The 20,061-nt window shown below is 36.4% G+C and overlaps 3 protein-coding genes across 3 annotated transcripts; 1 reads left to right on the plus strand and 2 right to left on the minus strand.

The window, feature by feature from the left end:
- The first annotated feature begins 7,255 nt into the window (after nt 1-7,255).
- Nucleotides 7,256-8,358, plus strand: LOC109080461 (trace amine-associated receptor 13c-like). The gene has a single exon (XM_019095519.2). The coding sequence runs from the start codon at nt 7,294-7,296 to the stop codon at nt 8,356-8,358; it is 1,065 nt and encodes a 354-aa protein (XP_018951064.1). The 5' UTR covers nt 7,256-7,293.
- A 6,699-nt stretch (nt 8,359-15,057) lies between these two features.
- Nucleotides 15,058-16,080, minus strand: LOC109080460 (trace amine-associated receptor 13c-like). Its single transcript, XM_042765715.1, has one exon. It carries the CDS (start codon nt 16,054-16,056, stop codon nt 15,058-15,060), a length of 999 nt encoding a protein of 332 aa, XP_042621649.1. The 5' UTR covers nt 16,057-16,080.
- A 2,744-nt stretch (nt 16,081-18,824) lies between these two features.
- LOC109081774 (trace amine-associated receptor 13c-like) lies at nt 18,825-19,833 on the minus strand. The gene has a single exon (XM_019096740.2). The coding sequence runs from the start codon at nt 19,809-19,811 to the stop codon at nt 18,825-18,827; it is 987 nt and encodes a 328-aa protein (XP_018952285.2). The 5' UTR covers nt 19,812-19,833.
- Nucleotides 19,834-20,061: the final 228 nt, after the last annotated feature.

Here is a 20,061-nt window from a genome sequence, read left to right on the forward strand (position 1 = left end):
ACGGCGTTCGAAATCCGCGCTTCCTGAGTCTAACGAGCACACCAGCTCGCTTTCCCCGTTTGCGCTTTTTGAAGCGTTTGATCAGCGCCGCTGCTCCACCGACAACAACGTTCAGTAAAAAGTCTGAATAATTGAAATCCGGTAAAATATTTTGTTGTGTGTTCTGCTGAATGTTCAGCAGTTCATCCCTGGTGAAACTGATCGTGTTTGACAAACAAAAAACAGGAAAAATGAACAAAAACAGTACAAACACTGGAGAGACAAGCACTGAAGCAGCCGTCTGCGGCACCATTGAGGTTCGAGGTTATGCAGTGAGTAAAAAACTCTCTCCTATACTCACATAATAACCTCTCCCTTCTAAGTATGACCTGAACCATTTTAGTACCATCCCAGAAAACCTGACCCAGTTTTCCAGTCTCTCTATTAATATGTTATGATCGACAGTGTCAAACACAGCACTAAGATCTAGCAATACCAGCACTGATATTTTGCCATAGTCAGAATTTAAGTGAATATCATGTATGTATATCATGAAAATGGTCAAGGTATCCATTTGAGTTTTAGTATTTGTTCAGCTGATTAAAAACTACCTTTTCTATAATTTTGCCTATAAAAAGAAGATTTTTCCGAAGGGGCTTAACAACTGCAGTTTTCAGTGAGTTTGGAAATGTCCCAGAAAGAAATGAGGCGTTCACCACTTCTAAGAGATCTGCTTCTAAACAGTGAAGCACACTTTTGAAAAAAGATGTGGGAAGTGTGTCAAGATAGCAGGTTGACGATTTTAGATGCTGCACTATTTCTTCCAAAATTTTGCTATCAATTGCTTCAAAAATAGACATAGTATCTTTTTGATATTGCAGCCGAATCTGTCTGACCTCTGCATTACTTGAGGATGTGCCAATCGCCTTCCTGATATTGAGGATCTTCTCAGAAAAGAAGGAAGCAAACTCATTGCATTTGCCGTCTGAGACCATTTCACTGGGAATCTGACTTGGGGGTTTGTCAGTCTCTCAACAGTAACAAAAGGAGTGTTGTTTAAGTTACTGTTTATAACATTTGAGAAGAAACTCTGTCTAGCTGTGGCTAGTTTCACATTAAAAGCATGAAGGCTCTCTTTATAGATGCTGTGAATTTCAAGTTTCGTCTTCCACCACATCTGCTATTGATTTTGTCCAAACTGATTTCTGTCTGCTAATTTTCTTATTGACCATTACAGGCGCAATATCATCAATAACATTCAAGGAATCAAGGAGAAGATCAACAGAGTCAACAGAAATGCTTGGTGTTAAAGATATAGCCTCCATAAATAGCACACTAGTGTTCTTGTTAATGCATCTCTTTCTGACAGAGACAGACCTAGATATAGTGGTACAGAAGTAATCAGATAGTGCTACGTCCTTAATAACAATGGATGAAATGTTTAGACCCCTACTGATGATTAAATCTAGAGTGTGTCCACCTTTGTGTGTGGGTCCATGCACATGCTGAATCTTGTTTTCTGTATTATCTATGTGAATATTAAAATCCCCTGCAATAGCAAAACGTGGATTAAAATCCCCTGCAATAGCAATGCGTGGAGCACCTTTCAGCACAATCCCTAGATATTCAAAAGACAAGTACTGACCAAATGACACTAGCTTGCACTGGTAGACATCTTTAAATAGAGCAGCTATACCTCCACCTCTCCTAACAGTCCTGCAGACAGTCATGAAAGTAAAGTTAGGAGGGGCTGCTTCATTGAGGACTGTTGCACTGCAGCTGTCTTCTAGCCATGTTTAGTTTAGAAACATAAAATCCAGATTGTTTGTGGTATTTAAGTCATTGATTATAAATGATTTATTTTTTAGTGAGCGAATGTTTAAAAATGCTAACTTGATGGCAGTGCTTTGTGTTTTTACAGCAATCTTAGTGTGATGCATAATAGGCCGCAGATTAGATGAGTTAGCCCTTCCGCTTGAGAAGGCCTTAGACTTTCAATCAAAAGTGATAAAACAGATATAGAGAAAGCTACAGGCACACTTCCAGCTTGTTCTGTAAACATTTGTGAATGTTGCTTCTATTATAGCGGGGACCCGACACATATCACTGATGATAGGTCTGTGGTGCAGAAGGATAGACACATGAAAGTACGCATCCTTCAGGTTGATCGCTGCAAACCAATCTCGGGGATGGATGCACCCAAAGATGGGTTTCTGCGACAACATCCGCTGGGGCAGGATGTGTCGGATCGCCTCAGTCTGCTTCTGGGTGGCCGAGAACTGCTGGGCAAAGCTCTCGACTACGTCGCCGAAGAGGCCGGTCTGGGACACAAGGACATTGAGGAACTGAACCTTGTCGGTGTCCCTCATGTCTGCCAGACAAAGCCAGAGATGGCGCTCCTGGACCACAAGCGTGGACAACAATGGATAAGCGTGGATATATATATATATATATATATATATATATATATATATATATATATATATATATATATATATATATATATACACACACACACAGTTATCATATATACAGTTATTTATTTCTTTAATGTCAGCTGTCAAGATATTGACAGTTTTTCTTGTTTCACAGAGAATCAATCAGACCTGCTTAATCTTTTTTAAATAAAAATAAAAAATCAAAGCAAAAACATAAATATGGTATATAAACAATAAAAAATACTACTTCAAACAATACTTAATTTGACATTCTTGTAAACATGAACCTTATAAAGATCAAATTAATGTTGTATTTTTAAGTAGATTTATGCGTTTCAACAGTCCCCCAAATGCATAAGTAATAAAACCTTATTGCCCACCTTTTAGCTCCATCGTCTAGTCTTGTTCGTTTACCGGAAGACCTTTCTTCAATAATGGGTGTATCCTGCGAGTCACTGGAGTCAAAGGTTGAAGACAGGTACTGATTAGACTGCACAGGAGAAGCCTGTTACTTAAAAAAATGAGAAAGATAACGTTAATACGTTAGTTCTGTGCTATGACATGCCAACAGTCGCTCCTAATAATCAGGCAACATTTAAAAATGCGTTAAGTTACTTGAACCAGTACTTACATGTACCGCTCTGATCAGGCCAACTAACTGTGTATGCAGTTAACAACAATAAAGTAAAATAGTTGTTGGTGGTACCAGAATCACTGCATAAGGTTAAATTAACGAAAACAAAAACGCTGCTGTTTTTAAATGAGATGTTCCACCTTCCCTATTGACTTCTTTGTCGCGAAGCATTGAGCCAAGTTAACGATAATCCCACAGCGCCATCTACGTGGCTTCAATAAAGATGCAATGGCGGAGTTCAACTAATTAATCTAATTAATTTAACGAATTAATACCATTGGACACATTTAGTCTTTCGTGAGCTGAACAGTAGCAAATATATAGTCTATATTATGCCAACGGTTTACATAACATCATATAATTTCTATAAAAATTTGTCAGCTTATGCCCCATTGTGACGTTACACAACTGAATACTAAATACAGCTGAAAATCAAATTAAGTAAGATTACTGACATCATTTCAACTTTATGATTACCACATTGAGATGAAAAAGCACATTTCTCCAACATTCTGATTTGCTTATTCGATATCTATTCAATATTTGAGTTTAAACCAATCAAATTACAAAAAGTTAAAAAAAAAATACGTATGCATTAATAGTAGTTCAATTATTAACATCAAATATTAAACTTAAATTTTAATAAATTAATTAAAAGAGCTTACCTTTTGGCACAAGGCAAAAGAAAATGGCCACGAGAGAACTTTTCCTCTGGTTTTCGGGGATGGCTTGAGGGGCGGAGTTTAACGGAGTAAAGTTAGCAACGCAGAATTCAACTCTGATCATTTTCACCAACACTAGGGGGCATTTTTTCTCTCCTTAAGAGTAAATGGAGGGTAACTTAATTAACACCGTCGATTTTACTGTGCAGGCGCAATGTCTTAAATGACAGGAATTTGAGCTCAGCTGAGTCAAGCGACTCAAAGGAGACCAGGACCACAGAGAGATCCCAAGAGGGAACAAGGCATGATCTGGGATGATTTAATCTCCTTGCGGCTCTCAGGAACCTGACGTTCAGGTCATGCTTCACCAAGGATCTTCCATCCACTACATCATGATGCACCAAAATGGTAACAACATACACTTTCAAAGTGGAGGAGGACAGCCTTCTCTCCAACTTTTCTTGCAAGAAGGAAAACACAACACTGACGGGACATCTCTTGGGGGTCCTCTCGTTGAGACGAACACCAGTCAACAAAGAGACCCCACTTTAGAGCAAAGGCCTGTCTGGCAGAGGGGGGCCTAGCCTGAGCTATAGTATCTATCACAACCTGTAAGATTTGGCTAAGAGTTGTGTCCAGAGCCCAGATACCAATCGTCCAGCCTTGAGTGTTCAGAGGATAGAGGATAGAGAAGTTCACCTCCAGCCCGATACTCTTGGCGGCCCAAAGAAGCATGGCTGTCTAATCTGCTTCTGACTCCGACTGTGCAGCCGCCAAAAAGTCTTCAGCATCAGAAGACGAAAGCCCCTCCTCTGGTGCTGCGATAGACATCTTATCCTCGTCAAGTCAATTTCATTAGCCAATGGGTCTGCCGCGAGATGAAATGGTGTTCGATGGTGCTACGCTGTGAGGAACAGGACTTCCATGGGTTCTGGCCCAGCGGAACATTCCTGAACGTAATCCTCAGTTCTCCCTTGTCCCTAACCAATGTGGTCCTGAGATCTATATGACCAGTGGCACTGGACTAGTTAGAAGGGAAGACATATAATGAATGAGAGCCGCAACCTCAGCGTAGCCATGGACATGTGCTCACAGTGTGGGCATGAACCATCCACGAAAGCTGTCTTAGCATGCTAGCAGCCCAGACATGTGAGACAGCGATCGTGTCCGTCATCAGAGGTAAGGAAATTACCGCAACCAGAAGCACATGGTCACTGTATTCATATATACAGTACATATAAATACATACAGTACACTGTAAAAACGACAACTCAAAATTGTTCACCTTACTGAGATTTTTGCATTCACTGACAATAAAATTGCTAGTTGGAACTTGAACTATCTGTTGTAAGCCACTTGAACTCACTTTCAGACATTTCTGAGGAAAAGTTCATCTTATTTTATAAATTGAGTTGATTTTATTTTGAAGTTGTAGTTGACACCCAGTTAGAGTGAGGTCAACTAATCTGTGCATGCTCATTTGAGATTTGTCATGGCAACCGGCTGCGACGGGGTTTCCAAGGATTTTCCCAGGAGCTCCCTTCGTAAGTTTGAAAGTTTGCGTCTGCCATCTTGTCACGACGTCAGCGGTAACTTTCCCTGTCTTTGTCGAAGAGAAACATTCCTTCTAATTCTAGTTCAGATAATTCAGAAAGTTCGGATAATTTGGCTTTTTCAGCTGGGGATTTACACATTTCTGAATTAATACTTAGGCACTATACAACTGTTTATCGGTCATCTTTGGCAATATTGCATTATTTGTAAGGTCTCAACAACACTGTAAAAAAATTAAAACTTCTCATTTTCCAGCTTATGAAAACTTTTCAGTCTCAAATACCAAAAAATGTTGTTTTCTTGAAACTACACAAAAATAATTGTCAGACCAACAAAATTAGCCCAAATCTTGCCCCAACTAGTCAAACACAGTTGTCTGAACAAAGAATTTCATATTGTTGAAATGTTAAGGCTTTGTGAGTTCCCAGCATGCATTGCATCTTAATTTCAACTTTTTTATTATTGTTTTATCATTATTGTTAGTTATTTGTTGTACTGTGATGTAAAGAGCTCATCTTTTTAACATGTGTTGGTTGTCACCGTTCTTGAGGTTTGTGTGTCTGGTATAGAGTCCTAGAGTATGTTGAGCTGGTTATGTCAGTTTTCTGGATATAATAGTCTTGTAAGTTGTCTTACAAACAAAGACAATGTTGTCTGCTTATTGGGTTATCATAGCCTTTCATCTTTGTCATTTGAAAGCAAACATAAATTTTTAAAATGTGGTGACCTTTAAAAAAAAAAATTTGTTGTTGTTGTTTCCAGAAAACAGAAAAAATGAATTACCTAAATGACAGTAAATGTTGTTTCAGCTGCTATGACAATAATTTTTCTATTACTAAAATATCTGGTAATTTGAACTGAAAATAGTAAGCTTTTACAGACTTGAAAGTTCAAGTAACTTGAATTAAAAAAAAAAAAATAGTTGTCAGAACTTGAAAAACTTAGCTGACGCAACTTAGTAATTGTAGTTCTTCAAAACTTAAAGAATTAAGTTGATTTCTTCAACTCAAAAATTCTGTGCAGTTGGTTGCCTTGAAAATTTGAGTTGAACTAACTTTTTCTTTTTTACAGTGTACACACTTAAATATTATGTAAATACATACTTTTATTTTGGAAGCGATTAATTGCGATTAATAAATCTTACAGACCTAGCACGGGGAAAAGCAATATTTTTACCTCTCTGTTGAGACAGAACAGGTAAAATAGCATGCAGATTAGATAATTTCATACAATTGTAAGGTAACATGACTTAATACAACTGACAAATAGATTAGGTAAACAAGATTACACTACTAGCCTAGAATCACTGATGTCCATCAGCTAAGTTGGAGCTGAGGATGGAGGCAGGAGTTTAAATGCAGCTAGCATCAACAAAAAAGTGGCAGAATGATAAATAAATGAGAATGAATGTAAAAGATCACTGTAGTAAGGTACTTTTCAAGTCACTTTTGGTTACTGATGCAAGCCTGACTGACGTGGCTTGCCTGAACAAACATAATGCTTGACAAATAAATTGAGTCTTCATTGCACTCTGCATGAGTAGCAGTATTTGGAGTGTTCCCAATTACTTAAGAAGTTCCATGATGGTTGGAAGGCAGCTGCTTAGGTAGGCTGTTAAACGCACGGTATTATTATTTTTTTTCCAAGTACATTTTACCAATTCCAAACAACATCAGTCTTAATAACTACTATCAATTGAGTATATAATAATTTATATGTAATACATAACTTTTAAATAAGAATGTTTAGCACTGACAAATATGTGTTAAACTTAATAAATATTTATCACATTGAACAGGGAAGAGGAAAGGCATGGCTCTATGTGCAAGTAGTTTATTATCAAAACACAAACACACAGGTAACTGTAATGTTATTCTGATTTACTATATTATATTTCAAAAAGGATTAAATCTTAGACTATGTGTATCCATCATATCAAAATTTGGGGGAAGAAAATGATTATATAATTGTGCAGCATCAAAGTTGTTGAAAATGGGTGGTTCCGTCTGATCCAGACACTATATAAATGAAAGCACAGTACAAAGAGCATAACAAACTCCTAAGAGGAGGAGACTCACTCATGGCTTATGAGACAGAGAATCATGAGATTCAATACTGCTTTCCTGCCATCAACTCATCATGTACCAAGGGAAAACGCTCCAGTTTTGAGCATAATTTCATCTATATGTTTGTATTATTGCTGTCAGCATGGACTGTGTTTCTGAACCTGCTGGTGATCATCTCCATCTCTCACTTCAAGAAGCTTCACACTCCAACCAACCTGATCATTCTCTCTCTGGCTGTGGCCGACATGTTTGTTGGACTTATTGTGATACCCATAGAGGGCATCAAACAAATTGAGACATGTTGGTACTTTGGAGACACTTACTGTGGACTGTTTGTGATCATCGTTAGGTTGCTCCTTATTATATCTCTTAGTAATTTGGTATTAATTGCTGTGGATCGCTATATGGCTGTGTGTCACCCTTTACTGTACCCACAGAAAATGACCACAACTAAAACTTTAATAAGCATCTGTCTCTGCTGGTTTTGCTGTTCAGTTTACATTATTTGCTTTGTAATAAGCAATGGATATTTTATTATGTCAGACAAAACACTGTGTTATGGCCAGTGTATTGTTTTGATTACACCTGCTTGGAGATTTATTGATTTGATTGTTTCTTTTTTATTTCCTTGTATTGTGATCATCACTGCATATTTGAGGATATTTTATGTTGTGCAACAGCAAGTGAAAATTATTAACTCTCAAATGAATGGTGTAAAATTTGTAGTGGACATTTCAGTGAGGAGGAAATCTGAGAGCAAAGCTGCTCTGACATTAGGAATCATTGTGACAGCTTATCTGCTTTGCTGGATTCCATTCTACATCTGTTCTCTAACAAAAACCACTGCAATCTCTTCCACCACACTGACATTTCTAACATGGACTTTCCATATAAACTCAGGTCTGAATCCTCTTGTCTATGCTTTATTTTACCGCTGGTTTAAAATATCAGTTAAACACATTCTAACTCTAAGAATTTTTCAGCCAGCATCATCTATGATGGACATTTTTACAGATAGTCATTAATGATTTACAGTGAGGATATATTTGTTTTATTTTATTTTACATAGAGCACAACCTCTGAGATCAATCCCCAAAAATGATAGCACGTGAAATGTATTCACATGTTCAGATCTAGGAATTACACATAAAAATAATAATCAATAACTTAATATTAAAGGAAAGTTCAACCAAATTTTTGAAAATGGTCATCATTTACCCACCCTTGTGGTGTTCCAAACCTACATATAAAAAATGTAATGGTCTCTGTCAACTTTAATTAAAATTTTACAGACAAAGATGAATGTAAATGTTGAATGAAGCTGTCAGTAAATGTCTAATGTGCCTTTTTGGAGTTCAGAGGCAGCATTATATGTATACTTCACGGATAAGGTTATAATAGAGTCTTCTGTTGAAAAAAAAAAAAAAAACAAGTGAAAAAGAAAATCCTAGATATGGACAAAGTAATAGAAATGTTGAAACAGTGATATGTATAAATAGAAAATAGTTCAGTGTCATTAAAAATTGACTGTTTCACCTGGCATTTGTGTATGCTATGTATTTTTATGCTTATTAAAGTATCTCAAAATCATGTGTACTCATACTTCTACAAATTATACAAAATGCAGCAGCGTGACTAGTCTTCATTGAGCCCAAGTAATACCTCTGTAATGGCTACCAGTTACAGCCCACATCAAGTTCAATACATTGATGCTTGTGTAAGGTGGAGCTAAGGATGGAGTCGGGAGTTTAAAGCACTACAAACCCAAGAACTGAATGCCCAAAAAGTTCCATAAGTCAGCTAGATCTGAGACTTACTAACCTGAATAACTCTACTAACACTACCAGCACTGCTTCTCACCCAAACATCAAAATAAATAAAATGATAAAACAATCTAAAAGTATATATCTAGAACTTTGGGATCAAGAAACTAAAACACAAAGTAAATTACGACTCTATCAAACTATAAAATCAAATTATGAATTGGAAAAATATCTGCAGGTTGTCAAGAGACACAGAGCAGAGACAGATCCTGACCAAGTACACAAAAAGAGCTGGTTACGCAAAGTATGTGCTCACTGTAAGACAGGATAGATCAAGACAGAGATGCACTTCCTCATTCACTGTTACAAATTTAAATCAATAAGAGACATATACAGTACATGGACAAATTTACAAAAATCATAAAGAACTTTACAGCCATGACTGAAGAGAAACAAATAAAGAGTACTAGGAGTGGGACAAACAGCAGCACTGGCTGCGAGATATGTGTGGATGTGCCACAGCCTGAGAGACAGCAGGAGAATGTGTGTAGTGTGTGTATTGTATCTGACCTCCTTGTGTAACGACTTCTGTCCACCACTGTGACCCTCATTATGTTGTAGGGATGCACTGAAATGAAAATTCTGGGCTAAACTGAAAATTATTTTTAATAATTATTTATCTTATTAAATAAAATAAAATAACAACAGTTTTATTGAAAGTAAAACAATAAACATGGACGGAAAATATATTAAATATCATTATATTATTTTTATTCAGTTCTATGTAACATAATCAGATTTAACTGAATTTCTTTTGTTTAATTAGCCAAATAATGTATAGTCCACAAAGTTATTATTATCAGAGCATGTGAGCTGAGCATAGCAGAGTGCAAGAGAGGGTAACGTCATTTACCAGCATTGCCTAGTACAGCTGTACTACACCATGTTACAGCACAGTAGAACTACTGCAAATAGGAACAAGTATACTACATAGAAATTTCCTGTTGGCACGTTAATTGAGCAGACTTTGCTTTTTCTGGTGAGCATGAGCGGAACACTGAGTGGATTATTGAGTGGAGCGTCACACTGTGCAGTGATGACAGCTAGAGGGAGTGTGAAATCTGTGATGCCATAGACTTTTGCCTCATATTTTCATCCGTTTTTCTATTTCAGCCAAAAAATAAAAAATTAAGCAAATTTATTTCACAAAAATTGACACACACACAAGTACCGTCCCCCTTTACTTAACATACTCATAAATTGTAAGAATATGACTAATACTGATGAATAAACATCCTATCAGATAAGGCTATTAAATAGCAGTCTCAAACTAGTTGTTGTTAATACAGGTAAGTTTGTATGAGCCACCACAGTCATTTAAACATATACAAAATAACTCAACGTGAAAATAACATGGTATTTTTGGGTTATGGAAACAATGGTTACCGTGGTGAATACACAATGCTAAAATTAATGGAAATTATTGGAAAAAGCGTAATGGTCAACTTGGATAACATGTGCCTTAATAACCAACCACAGAACAGCTTTGATGTCAATGAATTTCAGTCAGAGTTGTGCGACACTCAGACGCTGTTTACAGATACCATAGAAATTAATGAGAAGCAGGGGTTGCGCCAGAGAATTTTAAACACAGGTGCTGAGGGGGTGCTATCATTGACGGGTGACCTGGACAATTAAACATAACCAAAACAGGATATTATTTTTTTTATATATATATGAATAATACAATAAATATAAGGAAAACTTGCCCACTCGATTTTGTAATAATCTCTAATTATGTTGTCCCTATGAAAAGGTGCATTTCAAGGCACGTCCATATGGAGACGGCGAGTCAGAAACCACTAGTTTATTAATAAATAATTAAAATGTCTTCTTTTCTCCCGACACATTCATAATCACTTTGCTGGTGCTTTGAGGCTATTGCTTTATGTGCGAGCTAGTCTTAGCCTCAGACGTCAGGCCCACGGACCATTGGCTAAATGTCTGATGCATATGGGACACAAAAGTGGAAACACTTCAGGAGTGTCGACGTCATCATCGGATTGGTTGAATTCTACAGAATTTACGGGAGACGTGTGTGTTGCGTTCTTTAACGTTCTGTCTGGAAACAAAGATGCCGTAATGCCAAACCCCCTCACGAAAGAAGAAAGCCTTAGTGTTTACAACTGTGACGACGAGGGCTTATCAGGATTAACTTAACACTGGAGTTTCAAAAGTATGTGAAATATTTAAAGTTTGCAGCATGGAATCTTCAAATACGTCCAAGAGTTTTACACACCAGTCTGTTATTGTGGCGACATTTTCACACCCCGAAACATGACGCTGAACCAAACAAACTGTGATTGGTTGTTTGACATGTCGGTCAAACGGCCTCATAGGCGGGCCTTGACCAATGAAAGCTGCGCGGGACTATGTGCGAGCTTGAGTGTGGAATAATATGCCTGTCTATATATTAAAGGATGGTTTAGTATATTATTATATTAATCAATTTAATAAAACGTGCAACCAGTTGACTAGAATCTCTTATGTCAGGGAAGCGCTCCATTTTTAAAATAAAATGCTGTAATGACATTACAAAAAGTGTGACAGCTGCAAATCAGGTCATTATTGCATTGCACGAGTTAAAACTCTAAAAAAAACTCTGTGTAAACTCTAAAAATATTTCAATCCAAAAATAAGAATAGCCGATGGGCTGTCGATTCATTAAATGATAAGCTGATTCCTCTAAAAAGCTGTTATTCAGCGTAGTAAAGCCTCTCCTCCATCTGGTCTCCTTTCCCACATACTGGCAAACCGGAAACTTTAGCTTTAGCCGTTACGCTTTTTCGGTTAATGGTTGCAGGCTTGCCTTCTAGTGGATTTGGTATAACATCTGACAGGACAGTACAGTTCATTTTGGTGAGAGACTTTTTATTTCATAACAAGTTATGAAAATAATCGTAGAATAATGTTATTAATGTTACAGACATTAAGCCTGACAACATCTCATCTGACCACAGATACTGAATCGTGACAGTGCGTTTTTCTCAGGCACACTTTACTTAAAGGGATATTCCACATCAAAATGAAAATATTGTCTCTCTATATCACCATATGCTGCGTATGCTCTTCTGTGTCAGCCGCGCCACAAGGATGCACTGTTTTCTTTTAAATCAAAGCTAAATACACGTAGAAACAGAGCATCCTTGTGGCGCGGCTAATACAGAAGAGCATACGCAGCATATGGTGATATGGAGAGACACAGAGGAGACTGTTGACTAGGAATTGTTGAATAAAGTTGTTATTTTTGTTTTCTTCACTTACAAAAAGTATTCTTGTCGCTTCATAACATTACGGTTAAACCACTGATGGCAGATGGAATATTCTGACAATGTCTTTCATACTTTTCTGGACCTTGACAGTGTTACTTACTTGCCAGTCTATGGGACAGACACAAGCCTCCCAGATTTCATCCAAAATATCTTAACTTGTGTTCCGAAGACGAACAAAGCTTTTACGGGTTTGGAACGACATGGAGGTAAGTGATTAATGACAAAATTTTCATTTTGGGGTGGAGTATCCCTTTAAAGGCACAATATGTACGTTTTCGCCACTAGAAGGCATGTATTCAAAACAAACAAAAAAAACAAAGGCGTAGTTTGATGACAGCGTGACTGAGTGTGGAATCATGGGAGTTGTCGTCTTCATCCCCACGATCAATCCGACGAGACTCGGGCAAAAATCATGTTCATGGATGAGCTAATGATTTATTAACATAGTAGTATGAAGCAGGGTGAGGCTGAAAGCCATCAAAGCGAAACGAGGCCGATGAATGAGTGCAACACTTACGGCTCGAAAGCAGCGGGGCTTTTATTATGCCACAGTCGACCACTTCTGCTCCTTCTGGTCATGAGTATGTGTGGTAAAGCAGCACTGTTTTATCTTACTAGATACATTTGAAAGTTCTGTTATAATGCTCCTCTGTGTGGTCCTCCCCTGTCTAATGAAACACATAACATATTAAAGCATCTTAGGTGTTTCCACGTTTTCTAAAAAACAAAACCGGAAATCGAGGGGTTATGACATTGTCATAGGCAGGCGACACAATGACACTATGAACACGGTCCATGTCACTAGTTAAAATTGCTTATTTCTCTGGATTTAAACATTCTTTGAAACATTTGGGATAATGTAACTGCACAAGTCAGCAAAATATATAACACTATTCTAGTGATTTTTGGATATTTGAATAAAATATCTTACATATTGTGCCTTTAAAATGTCTTACAAAATAAACGTCTCACATCAGAAAAACATTTAGAATTAAGTTTTTTTTTTTTGTTTTTTTTTTTCTTGTACACTTCATGATCCTGTTTTGGGTCACAACCCACCAGTTGAGAAACACTGGTCTAGTACAAACTGTTTAAATCATGTCTGAGATGCATTTACACATAAATATTGTGATATGTATATTCAATGTAAAACAGACTGTACAGACACATGCCTTCTAACCATCATGGAATCTCATAAATGATTTGAAACACTCTACAGCTCCACACACCACACAAATAGTGCTTCTAAAAATCAATACATAACCGATTTCAATAGAGCATGATGCCAGCATCTTGCTCAGCTAATAGTGATATTCCAATAAGTACGGCATAATAGACAACGGCCCGATGAATTATAAGAAAAATAATGCACACCCCCGGAGTCAATTATTCCGCTTATACCATGGTTGCCACACCATGATCAGACTTTGATCAGATGATATGTAAGGCATTCGTCAGGATTTTGTACTTAAATGCTCTTGTGAGTAGGGTTAATTTCTTCTGCATCTCATCCAACGCCTGCACTGCTAATTCCAAAAACGTCATTTTAGACCTATAACGTAGGCTTGAGCCATTGATAGCAGACTAATGCAGATATTAATGATGTGAGAGAAAAGAGAGAGAGAGAGAGAGAGAGAGAGAGAGTCTGTGTCTCTCAAAATTTTTCAGCAGCAGCATCTCTACTATCATGCAAACTTTAATTTAATTTTCTTCATGAACAGTGCCATAGTTACCTCGATTGTGAGAAATATCATGTAGCTTTTAAAATAAAATCGCCAGAGTAGCAATAACAACATTAGCGCATGTATGTTTCTGTACTGTAAGTTATGTATGTGCGTCTGTAGGAAGAGGGAGAGGGAGAGACAGAGTAGGCCTATGTGCTTTACCTACATAATAAAACATAATTATGTAGCAAAACATGGAAATTATCTGTTGTTTTTATCATATTACTTATTTATTTGTCTAACCAGTGTTGTTGTGGGTTTTGGTTATTGTGCTGTTGTAAGACCTTTGAAATAACAGAAATCATTTGGTGAAGTGATATGAACATAAAATGCAGTCCAGAGCTGCCTGGAGCTACGTTCGCTGTGTGTTTCCCTGAAAATAATTGCACACCTTAGAACATTCGTCAGCCAATCAGATTCAAGCATTCAATGGCCCCCTAAGTATAAACATAAAATACTCACCACACAAACATTTTGCATAACATATTTGAGTATTAAGACTTTTCAGTGTTGAATGAAACATTTATTAATGCTCAATATTTCTCCCTCTTTGTCCACCATTTGGAATTAATTTGTAGCAATACATTCTGAGTCTTCCTTCTCTTTGGAAGAATGCATATGATGTCGTCCAATAATCTTTCTATAACAAAGTGTCTTAAGTCTGCATAATTAAGATGTTTATCTTTCAGAAGCACAAACTGATGCATTAAAATGCAACTTCTGTAGGCAGATTACAAGGTTTAGCATAAGTATCCCTATCTGTATGTATCTGAAATCAGGAAAACATGATGACACCTTGCAAAATATGTATATGTCTATTTTCAGGGAGTGATCTTTGATCTCAGAGAACTGATCTCAACTTCTCAGAGAAGACGAAAAAATTTAATCAAACCCTTAAGCAATTATTAATGATAGTCTGTAAAAATGTCCATCATAGAGGATTCTGGCTGAAATATTCTAAGAGTAAGAATGTGCTTAACTGACATTTTAAACCAGGGGTAAAAGAAAGCATAAATAAGAGGATTCAGACCTGAGTTAATATACAAAAACCATAATAGAATATAGGCTGTGGTGGAAGCCATTCCTGTGTTTTCTGTTAAAGACAAAATAAAGAAGGGAATCCAGCAAACTAGATAAACTGTGACAATGATTCCTAATGTCAGAGCTGCTTTTCTTTCAGATTTCCTCTTTACAGAAGATTCATTTATATGTTTTCCACCCTTCACCAGTGAGTTTATAACTTTCACTTGCTGATGTGCAACATAAAATATCCTCAAATACAAGGTTATGATAAGGGTACAAGGAATCAAGAAAGATAAAAATAGATTAAGGACTGTCCAGTCAGAAGTGATCATAATTGTACATTCTCCATAACATGCATATTTCTTGTGTGAGAGACTCATGACTATTGCAATGTTATACGCTGAAGAGCAAAACCAGCAAAGACTGACAATAATTAATGTTTTAGTTGTGGTTATTTTCTGTGGGTACAATAAAGGGTGACACACAGCCACAAAACGATCAACAGCAACTAAAACCAAATTACTGAGAGATGCTGAAAAGAGAAGTCCCATCATTGTTAGAAACAGCCTGCAGAAAGTGTCTCCAAAGTACCAACATGTTTCAATGAGCCTAGTAGCCTCTATGGGCATCACAATAAGTCCAACAAGCATGTCAGCCACAGCTAGAGAAAGAATGATCAGGTTGGTTGGAGTGTGAAGCTTCTTGAAGTGAGAGATGGAGATGATCACCAGCAGGTTCAGAAACACAGTCCACGCTGACAGCAATGAGAAAAACACAAACATGATATTGTATTCATATCTAGAGCGCATTCCCTTGATACATGATGAGTTGATGGCAGGAAAGCAGTATTGAGTCTCATGATTCTCTGTCTCATAGGCCATGAGTGAATCTCCTCCTGTTAGGTGTTTGTTCTGTTCTGCTCTGCTTACTGTCCTGTCCTTTATACAGTGCCTGGATCAGACTGACCCATTCTGATGATGCATAATGATGTCATTTCATATTTACATGCAAGAGGGCCTAACACAGATCCTTACAGCACTTTACTGCTGTTAGCTTAGAGAACAAAATGGTAAACCATCTTAATGCCATCCCTGAATATCAATGTAATTTTATAAAAAAAAAACACAATCTATAGTGTCAAAGCAAAGTAAAGTACTGCAATGGCAACATAGGCTCATTCGAATGTGCCTCTAAATACATTTCTGCAAAACTGAAAAAAACATACCTATACATATGAATTGCTGCAGTTTCCAGTTGAAATAAACACTAGAGGCAGTAAGTAAAACTCTAACAACTTTGATTCCTTTTGATTTACAGGTCCACAGTTTTGATTAATAACGCCTATTTTCAAAGAATTGCTTAAGGAATATTATATTTTATATATTTAAAACAATTTTAACATGTTGCAAGATATCAAAACTGATACTTTTGAACGTTAGCGTAATATATCCAGCTTCATATGTATGGGTTTTCATACTCAGTAGGTTTGTTCAGTAGCTCACGCAGTATGGAGTGGCACTTGAGATGTGAAAAGCTCCTGTATGAATACAGTGAACCTATGCTTCGACATAACAGTTCAAATTTGCATGTAAGGAAGTTCAAATGGCATGATTGCATCAACAAGTGCATTTTTATATCAGTTTTGCATTTGTTAACACTGTCGGGTAGGTTTATGGTTGGGTTTGGTGTAAGAGATATTTCCAACACAATAGATAATTATCTTTTAGCGACACTCCTTGGATATTTGAATTATGAACCGCCGCTATACGTACCTGAAGCAATGTAATAAAAACAGCAATATGTGCCTATATCAGAAAAAAAAAAATGTGCTAGGTCATGTATTGAACCTGTGTTTTAGTGCCACTCACTGAACATTTCACTTTGAAACTGCCGTGAAACGTGTAACGGTGATAACGGGATAACAGTGTTGCAGAAATGTATTTAGAGGCACTTATTTCAAATAAGCCTGGGTTGTGCAATGGACTCTTTTCACTGACTGATCAGTAAAGTCAAAAAAATTATGTACATTTATAACATACAGTACTTTGTATTATTTTACCTTTACATCAAATTACAAAAAAACTAATTAATGCTGCTGTGAGGGTGTTTCTAATGCTAATAACCCAACTATGACTATAGGACAGAGAAAGATACAATTTAAATAAACAAATTGAAGGTTTTATGGGAACAGTAGGTTTATTTAACATAGTAAGAAATATTACAATAATTAAACAATCAAAGGTTAAAAAAAGCATAATCTTCACTGTATAAATTAAATATGAAATGAGTCTTATTAAAGATACAAAAGTTGTTTAGCCAATAGCAGTGAGTGATTTTCTCTTTTTTTTGTGTGGTTTGATTAACATTTATGACACAGATGTCAGCAGATATATTAGTTTGCTGTCATTTTAAAGGCCAAGACACACATGTTGAATTGGTGTCAGGTCCGTCGTGTGAGTGAGAACGCTGATTGGATGCTCAGTTTAGCAAACGAGTCAGTGCCCATGAATTAAAGCTAAAGTGATGAAAACGAGCAAGTAAGGTAGCACAGACAGAAGACTGTTCTAATGCTACATGATCTTACCCAAGCATTCCAATATGCTAATATTTTCATAACAACACGAGTCGGTTAAAATGAAGAAAGTACCTACATAACTGTTTTTTAAAATGGTAAGCAAGCACTGCTTGGTTTAGGCCTTACGTATATGTATATATAATAATAATAATAATAATAATAATAATAATAATCAAAATAATAATTATATATATATATATATATATATATATATATATATATATATATATATATATATATATATATATATATATATATATATTTATTTATTTATTTTTACCAAAATACATGGCTATTAAAAATTGCCCATCAATGGAGAAAGAAGCTGTTTGCTTCAAAATGGTGTAATGACATCTACCAGCAGGTGCTAGCAGGGCTATGCAATCCAGACAATCCAGTCTTGTAGGTGAAGCTCTTTAGTGCTGATGCAGTGCAAATGCTCCAGTGGTGTTCATGTCTTTATGAAAGTCTTTACATACACATAATTCAAAGAAAGATTTTCAAAGCTTTACCACAGAATCAGTTTTAATCACAGTACTGGGTTAACATGGTTGTGATGACAACATAGACTAGTATCATTAAATAAGATTGTTTTGAAATGGAAATCTTTATCCCATCATCTTTGGGGCCTTTGTTGCAGCAACATGAATACTACAGACATGCCAGCGTTGGATTGTGTACATCAGTTTGAAAAATAAATCAGGTCCTCACAAACATTATAACAAGTCTATAAAAATGTCCATAAGTGAGCATACTGATTCAAATATTCTAAGAAGTTATGTTGTGTTTCAATTATATTTTATAGCTGGAAAAATAAAGCAAATATGATTCAGACATAGCATTCAGGTCAGCACACAAGGTCCATGTTAGAATTTGTGATACGGTGGAGATTACATTTTTTTTTTAAACAATTAATCTTAATGTAATAGCTGATTTGCTCTCAGATTTCCTCCTCACTGCACATGCCATTACACAATTATCACTTCTTCACTTGCTGATGTGCAACATCCTCAAATACAAAGTAACATTCACTGTAGAAAGAAACACAACTTTAACAAATTAAAAACTGATCATTTACATATCCTCTGGGAAAAGACTGAAGTATTCTGATGATGGCTTGAATATTTTTAGAGTCATTATGTGTTTAGCTGATTTTCTAAACCATTTATAAAACAGTGCATAAATAAGCGGATTCATACAGGAATTCACGTACAAAATCCAGCATGTTACATTAAATTCAACAGTTGACTCATTTCCTTCAATAAGAGTGACTATATAGTAAGGTATCCAACACATAAAGTAAACCATTACCACAATCCCCAAAGTTTTTGCTGCCTTTCTTTGTGATCTGTTGACACCTGTGACAGAATTTACAACCTTGGCCTGATATTTTGCAACACAGAAGATTTTCACATATATTGACATGATTACAGAAGAAGGGGCAACAAAAGTGACTATGAGGTCTGTGACAACATGTTCAAATTTGAAAGAAACTGAACAGTCTCCATAACACCTGTCTTGTGTATCTGGGTAGAACATAGAATTGTATAAAATAATGACAGAATATATGCTGGAACATAGCCAGTTTATAATAATACAAAAAACGACTTTATCAGTTGTGACCCTTACTGTGTATCTCAAAGGGTCACTCACAGCAATGTAACGATCTACGGATATAAAGACTAAATTACCAAGAGATGCTGAAACAACCATAAAAGCAATGAATAAAAAAAGAGAACAAAATGTCTCTCCAAAGTACCAGCATGATTCTATGAATTTGATGCCCATTAACGGTATAACAATCAGTCCCACAATCAGGTCTGCCACAGCCAGAGAGAGAATGAGCAGGTTGGTTGGAGTGTGGAGCTGCTTGAAGTGAGAGATGGAGATGATCACCAGCAGGTTCAGAAACACAGTGAAAACTGATAATAAAAAAATGAACATGTACAAAATAACATACTCCACTTCATGTTTGATTTCTCTGAAACATGACAAACTGTTGTTTGGAAAGCAATACTGGATTTCTTGACAGTCGTCCTCCATGATACGTTTGTTAAACATTTTTGCAATTAATCTTCATTTGTAGCCTGCCCCTGTTGTTAACGGTGTTCCTCAAAACTGCCCTTCAAAGCTGTGGTACAATGTTTCAGCTGTCAGTTTGACTTTCTATCACTGATTGGATTCTAATTTATATGTACAGAAAACAAGGACATCCCATTAAATTTGAGGTTGGATTATACTGCATTAAAACCACCTACTAATTAAATATTCAAAACATGAATGATGAATTGGATGGTGTCTATAATATAAT

This window comes from Cyprinus carpio, chromosome A10, assembly GCF_018340385.1.
Source record: "Cyprinus carpio isolate SPL01 chromosome A10, ASM1834038v1, whole genome shotgun sequence".
NCBI lineage: Eukaryota > Metazoa > Chordata > Actinopteri > Cypriniformes > Cyprinidae > Cyprinus > Cyprinus carpio.